At 34.0% G+C, this 8,403-nt stretch overlaps 1 protein-coding gene across 1 annotated transcript in view; it reads right to left on the reverse strand.

Annotated features, from left to right (window-relative positions):
• LOC106881683 (tetraspanin-13) overlaps window positions 1–8,403 on the reverse strand; it is a 105,646-nt gene that overhangs the window by 14,844 nt on the left and 82,399 nt on the right. Inside the window, 1 exon segment of the mRNA XM_014932148.3 lies at window positions 8,402–8,403. This exon segment is cut by the window's right edge and continues 151 nt beyond it. Coding sequence (XP_014787634.1) covers window positions 8,402–8,403 — 2 coding nt within the window.

Consider the following 8,403-nt stretch of genomic DNA (forward strand, 5'->3'; position numbering starts at 1 on the left):
GAATCAGTTGTGTTAGCGTTAGAAGAGTTAATATGGTTAACTAAAAATAATTATGCAGTGAGATAAAAAGCAATGGTAATCAATAGTTAGAAACAATTATTTTTGGTAAAGGGTGGAGACAATTCTGGGCATATTTTGGTTGTATTCTAACCTCATCAGCAAAGAATAATGATCATTGTGTTTGCTTAAGTAAAAATGAGATAATCAACAGGTGTATGTACAAGTCTTCACATTGGTTAGCATTGGAAATTAGAACTGTTTAGAAATTAGATAATTCTAGAATATTAGTCTGCTGGCTCATACTCTTCTCTTCAATACTGCGACCATCTGTTAGGTAGGACGAATTAAGAAAGAATCCTCACAGAGCCCTATGATGCCAGAATACAATACAGCAACCCCAGAAATATTCCCTGTCAATGGAATTGCTTTTGCTTGTTTTTATAGGAGCTCATTTTGCTAGCTAAATGCTCTGAAATGCTTTATATGTTATATTTATAGTTGTCACAAGTCTATTCCTTTAAAATTACAAAATTATCTATCTCCACCACTGAGACAAAGACACATTTTTAAGGAGAGCAATCATCAGTTAACCCTTTAGCATTTAATCTGGCCACATCAGGACCAAGTATTCTACCTGTTTTATGATCTACCCTACACTGTCCCTCTCACACCTACCCTACACTGTCATTCTAAAAATAAACAATCACATCAACAAAATCTCAAAGCTACAAGATAATGCATGACTAATTTAAAACAATATGAATAAATGAACAACACATTTGACAGAGTAATCTGATTGCTAAAGGGTTAAATCAAGTCCAATACTTAACTATTATTTTACTTTACTAACACCATTAAGGATGAAATGCAAAGTTGATCTTTGCAGATTTTGAACTTGGACCATATGAGGCCAATAGATAAATACAAGCTATTTTGTTCAACACCATTAAATTCTGTTCATCCACTATCCTTAACAAAATGCAAAAATATTACCATTTCTTTTTGTTTCCAGTTATAGTAGCCTAATCCAGCCTGATTAAATCAGTATTATTGTCTTTTGTTCTGGCAGTGTTTGTTTAAAAAGAAAATTGTAATACTATTAACACATTGACATAAAAAACTGTTAAATGTTTTGTTTTTAAGTCTTTTTATAATAAATACTTGCTTTCCTTTTCTCATCTACCCTACTCTGCCCCTCCCTTCCACTTCTCTGTATTTCCTGTTTGTGTTTGTCTTTTCACACACAATCTACATAAAAATATATTCTTTGAACAATCAAGTGGTGCTACTGAGTTAGTCATAGCTCAAGCCACTATGACCTGAAACCTATATGTTTGTATGTTGTGTGTGCGTGTGTATGTGTGCGTGTACACATTATGCTGAAGTGTAAATGTTTAGAATTTGCTGACAATTTATCATGACCCCTTCTGTCAGGATTCACCACACTAGTATTTTTGTCCTTTACAATTTGTTTATGCTACCAATGACAAGACAACTGTCAAGGTGTGACATGATAAGATAAGCTCATAAGCTAAGCTGCACTGCAACCTGAAGATAGCAGTAAAACTCAAACCTGGTCATTTTTTTGTTTTTTATCCTTAAATCTTTAGTATTCAGATCATTCTGTCAAATGTAATGTTTGTTTACTCAGATTGTTTTAAATTAATCCTGCATTATCTTGTAGTTTAGAGATGTCGATGACGTGATTGCTTAGTTTTAGGATGGCATTTTAGGGATGAGGCAAGAGACCAGTTGTGGTCAGTTTCAATATAAAACAGGTTAAATATTTAGGCTGGACATAGTTGGTTTGAATGCTAAAGAGTTAAGAAGAGCTACTAACCACTTAGGGCAAAGTATAGCACCAATATTTGCTCTAAGTAAGTTTTCAAAATGTAAATATACTGTTACATACTGAACTAAATGGAAGAATGATGAGCCAGCGAAAGAGCCTCAACATGTTCGCTCGACATGCAAGAAACAACAATCAAACAAACCTCTCTCAGATCACATATTTGATGAATCTCAGAGTGAAATCCAAGAGACTGAATAATGATAATTTGTTTCTTAAATACATGTTTTTTTCTTCTGAGAGTTTCAATCTCTAAATTGTATTAGAGAGCACAAATTGAAATATATTCTTATATGAAATTAATAAAGAATATATAATAATCCCTTTCAGTGGTATAAATGTAAAGAATCGTTATATTATCTAGAATGTATAATATGGAAATACAGTTCATTAAATTGACCTCAGCAGTAAATGTCTGATAGAATAAAGAAGGATTCCAATGGAATTTTGATAACAAAATATAGATTGATGAAGCTAAGTACTTCAAAGTATTTAATTTGGTATGCTGCTAATTCTCACACACACACACATCACCATCACTGCCATCATTATCATTTAATGTCCATCTTCCATGCTAGCATGGGTTAGGTGGCTTGATAGGAATTGGTGAGCTGCAGGACTACATTGAGCTTCAATGTCAGCTTTGGCATGGTTTCTACAACTGGATGTCCTTCCTAATGCCAAACACAGTAGTGTGTATCACATCTAATAATCATTTCCAACAATAGTATATGTATGAGCATGCATTTGAATGTCTCCCTTTTGTTGCTTATTGGCTGAATCTTAAATATAAAACTGGGGGTAAAACAAGCTGTTTATATACGAGGTCTGATCAATAAGTATCCGGACTGTTGCCATAGTAACAAAGCTAAAGCATGCAGAGTGAAGCTGCTTGACAAAGACTGAGCTTGAATTCTGCTGTGCATGCACTTTAAGTTTTAATGTTCTAGCTCACTTTCGCTGTTTATGGCAGTGCTTGGAAGGAAGGTGTGTAGCATGTGATTTTCGCATTGACCATGACAGAGAAAGTTGTCATGGCGATACCTGCTCAGAGGCTTACACAAAATTGCACCAATTGTAAGGAGAGGAGTGTATGAGCCGCAAACAAGTGTATGAGTGGTTCAGACGTTTCCAAGATGGCTGAAAAAAATGTCGATATTGATGAACGTTCTGGGAGACCTGCAACCAGCAAAACTGAGTAAAACATTGCAGATGTGTGTGCAGCTGTGAGGGGAAATCATCAAATCACCATTTGTGAATTATTAAAGTATGTGCAGAGTAGTTATGGTTCAGTTCAGTCCATTATCACTGAAGATTTGGGTATGAGACACATGTCTGCCAAGTTTGTGCCAAAACTGCTTTCAGCTGACCAAAAAGACACTAGGGTTTCAGTTGCACAAGATCTGCTTGATTGTATTGAGAAGGATTAAAACTTTTTGAAAACTTTTGCATAGGCCTCTGAGCAGGTATCACCAAGCTTTTGGCAAAACTTGAAGCAGACTCTTTGCTCAACTCTCTGTTATGGTCAATGTGATGATCACACGCTACACACCTTCCTTTTAAGCACTGCTGTAAAGAACAGAAGAGAGCTAGAACATTAACACTTAGTGCACATGTACAGCAGAGTTCAAGGTGAATCTGTGCCACGTGGCTTCACTCTGCATGCTTTAGCTTCGTTACTATGGCAACAGTCTGGATACCTACTGATCAGACCATGTATACAATAAAAACTAGATATATGTGTGCGATATTGTACACATGAAAAAACCAACCCGTTACACTGGCAAAACTTGGGCTAAGAAGGAAGTCTCTATGTGGTCACATGACCTGCTAGAAATAATAGTCAAATCTCCCTCAAATCAAAATCACACCATTTTAAGCAATGAAGAACACACTGATCAGCATGATAAGTTTGGTTAATTGAAGTCAACCAAGGGTTAAACAACAATGGTACAATGAAGTCGGGTATTAATTCATCAATTAGAACTACACAGTAAAAAAACTATTTCAGATTTGGCTGTAGTTATTATATAACAAACATAATGTAGTTTATATATAAAGTTTATATAAGCCAGTGCCATGTGAAAAGCACTGGTGCTGATGCCATGTAAAAAGTACCTAGTACACTCTGTAAAGTGGTTGGTATTAGGAAGGGCACCAAGCCATAGAAACCCTGCCAAAACAGACAACCAAAGCCTGGTGCAGCTCTCCAGCTTGCCATCAAAATCATCCAACTCATGCCAGCATGGAAAACAGATGTTAAATGATGATGATGATAGCATATATATATATATATATATATATATATATACTCCAAGAAAGTTAGGGGTTGAGAATCCAACCCACTAAGGGATAATATCTATCCGGGGCATGCCAACGCTAGGCCGAAACAGCTGTAAGATTTTGTCCCTTCTTCAGTTGCTAGATGTCCTTTTAAATTTGAAATTTGAATTGTTGATATGAAATAATATGTCATAAGTGTCTGTATATTGTTTCATTTCACAAACAAAATTATTGAAATTACAAAACATATATAACTATATAATTTTGCATTTTAAATATCTCTTATGGAAAATCATCAGGATGTACAAAAGACAATAAAGATTACATTAGGATATGTTTAGAATACTCAGAATATACAGACATGTTTATTATGTGTGCATGTAGGTGTTTGCACGCATGTATTAAAATCATTATTTTTATTTTTTGTGTGTTTGTGTGTATATATCCATCCATATATATATATATATACACACACACACACATATTCTTTCATTCCTTTTAGTCATTTGGCTGCGGCCATGCTGGAGCACCACCTTTAGACGAACAAATCGACCCCAGGACTTATTAACTGTAAGCCTAGTACTTATTCTATCAGTCTCTTTTGCCAAACCGCTAAGTTACAGGGACATAAACACACCAGCATCAGTTGTCAGGCGATGGTGGGGGGACAAACACAGACACACATATATACGACGGGCTTCTTTCAGTTTCCATCTACCAAATCCACTCACAAGGCTTTGATCGGCCTGAGACTATAGCAGAAAACACTTTCCCAAGGTGCCACACAGTGGCACTGAACCCGGGACTATGTGGTTGGTAAGTAAGCTACTTACCACACAGCCACTCCTGCAACTACTGTCATATATTTAGTCTGAGCAAGCTTGAACTGATGATGATTGTTATATATGGTTATATTATACTTAAAATTTTCATGTCAGACTAAGCAACACTAATTTACTTCTTCCACACATGCTAATCTGCTAGGCATATATATTAAATTCACGCACACAAGTAGAGCATATCAAAACTATTTTATATTTTAACTCCTAGCTGTTTGCTTTTAAATTTTCCTCTGTCAACCTTTGTCATATATTACAATATTTTACTACAGTATTTCCCGACTGAATTTGTCCCTTTCTCAAATGAATTCATCATTTTCTCAAATGAATTCGTCCTTTTCTTGGATGAGTTTGTACTTTTCTCAAATGAATTTGTCTCTTTCTCAGATGAATTTATCCCTTTCTCGAATGAATTCGTCCCTTTCTTAAATGAATTCATCCCTTTCATATCAAAGCCAATTTAGATCTTAAATATTTAAATATTTAGATCTTAAACATTTAAACCTATAAGTTTAAACAAACATACAAAATAGTATCTTAGCACAAGAATAGTGAAAATAAACAAAAAAAACTAAACTTAAAACGATTTATAAACTTATTTTAAAATGCTTATAATCACAACTATTTCACAAATCCTTCATATGCAATACTCGTGGAATGAAAAATGTTTGATGTTGATCATATCTTGCACAATTTACAGCAAATATTGAATTCATTGCAAGATACATTGCTGTTTTTAAAATATTCATTCTATGATTCGTCATGGGCAAATTTTCTGGTCTGTTGTAGAGATCATTTTTATGATTCTGTAGATACTGCTTCACAAAAGATTTCAATTTGTTGAACATTTCCTCAATGGGATTAAACATTGGAGAATAAGGAGGTAGATATTCAACCATATTTTGTGGTGCGAGATCAATTTCATCGACACGTTTATGGATGCGTGCATTGTCCATAATAAATACGACAGGATCTGATGTAGTCGTAGTGATCTTTAGCGAACATTGATGTAAAAAGCTGTCAAATTCAGAAGTTGTGATCTTAAATGTTTTGAATTGGACAAGCCCCGACATATCTCTAGCAGCAATAATGTTTAAATTTTCCCCTTTAGTAGAAGGACAATCGGTAATTGCCTGAACTTGAGGGTAAGCTCTACCCATCGACCTTCAAACAAATAGATCGTAAAAATATTTCATAAACAAAAATTTTATATAAGTATTTAGCAAATATAATAATAATTTACTTTGAAATTCAAATGTAATTTGTTTCATCAATATATACATGATGAATGGCCAATCCATTATCTTGAAGCCATTTTGCATAATAAATTACATTGCCCCTTTTTTGTGTTTTCGTTATTTTGTTCTTGAGGGTGAATTATTAGTTTTTTCAAAGTGTATCCAAAGCCATCAAGATAGCGATCAATAGTCGATAATAAAACAGTCAAATTGAATTTCTCTTGTAAAAGTTCTCTCATTCTTTTTCAAAGTTAAAGTTGGGTCCTCGTTATTCGATTCTTGTAAAAATTGTTGATTTTCCTTGATTTTTTTGCTGTCAGTGCCCACAATTTTTCTTCAGAGAATAATCTTTTTGTGCAACTATCTTGACTGTGCTGTAGTTAATATCAAGGGAGTGGGGCAACAATTTCAAATTTTCATTGTTTCTGGAAGCAGACAATATTCTATTTTTATCCTGCTGAGATACTTTCTTGTATGTCTTGTTTGGCATGTTAAAAATGTTTACACTATTATGTTTTAAATCAGACTTTAATACTGAAGGGATGAATTCATTTGAGAAATACTGTAGTTTCTCATAATGTTACTTACTCAAGGAGTGTCATGTGCTTACTGCTGGTATAAATGTATAATTAGAGTGTAATAATTTAGAAATGACGGAGAACTGTTTCTTGTGAAACTCTATCAAGAATAAATGTGATAAAACTTAAGATTTAATCATCTAGCAAATGCTACAAGAAATTACTATAAATATTTACAGATTTCTCAGTGCTGGAGCTGACTTTACAAAGAATGCTTTATTGTACTCGGTAGTACAATAGCTCAATGTTGTGAGTTCAACACTCACCTTTCCTAAAGATTTTCATACCAGTAACACACTGGTATTAATTCACCTCCAAACATATTCCTTAAAAATTGCTGCACCAGTAAAATAAAGGCAAAATAAATAAATAAATAGACTTCTATTCATTTTGACACAATCAACTGAACAACCTGCTTGTTGTATTTGCATGTAAGTGACTGAATATTCCATGGATGCTTGTGCTCTTAGTGTAATCCTCAATCAGAATCAGCATGGCACAGCAAGTGACAAGGACAGACCTTTGAATTACAGGTGCAACCCATATGAAGGGTTTCCACTCACAAAGTTTGAGTATGCCCAAGGTTACTGCAAAAGAAACTTGCCTAAGATGTCATACAGTCAGGGATTGAACCCAGGGCTTCATGACTGCAAAGCTAACTTCTTAACAATTATTCATCCATGCAGCATCCACTGTACATTAATCTGATTTTAATCTACATCTAAACACTTATCCGTCCTGGTTTTAAAGGTAGAGAATAAAGGTAATTGCCAAGACAATAATAAGTTGAATAATAAATTTATATTTGTATCCAAATTTTAATTTTAATTTAGAGGTTTACTGTTCTAGGTTCAAATCTTACTTAGGTTGATTTAGTTATTGATGTCATCAAGGTCAATAAAAATAAGTTTTAGTATTATATACTGAGATCAATTCAATTAATAGTACCCTTTTCATCTAAATATATATATATATATAAAACACTGGTGGAAAGTGGGGGTTGTATTTATTTAATGGAATGCCAGTTCTACTAAAAAGAAGCATGTTTTATATTCAATCCCCATTCAGTTAAGCTGAATCAACACAAAATGAAATACCTTACAATGAAACACTAGCTGTGTGACAAAAAAGAACTAGTGAAACATAAGCTAATAGTACAACACCTGATTTTACCTAGTTATCTCATTTTTATCAATGATAGCTAATTAGAAAGTCACTTGCACCAATAAAGAAACTGCTATGTGATTGTTCAACATACTACATATAACACCCAAATTTTCCACAAATTACAGCCTACTTTGAATCATGTTTTCCTAAATATATCATGATGTCTGGGGAAGTAAAAAAAAATGAGAGGGATAAATGCAGTTGGAACATCTTTGACTATTGGTCTTCTAGATCAGGACTGACCTGGCACTGAAGAATAACAATATATCTTAATTAGGGAGGTTACAGTAATGAAATAATAATCTAGAGATAAAGAATGAAAAAAGAAAAAAGGACTACTGCAACTCTCCCCTTCCAGCACTGTCTGTTCAGTACACAGCAAAGTAGACAACATGGCCTGGTAGGCAAAAAATAGTCTGTGTCTGAATTATGAAAACTGTAACTTACCT

This window comes from Octopus bimaculoides, chromosome 16 (assembly GCF_046866305.1).
Source record: "Octopus bimaculoides isolate indiv1 chromosome 16, ASM4686630v1, whole genome shotgun sequence".
NCBI lineage: Eukaryota > Metazoa > Mollusca > Cephalopoda > Octopoda > Octopodidae > Octopus > Octopus bimaculoides.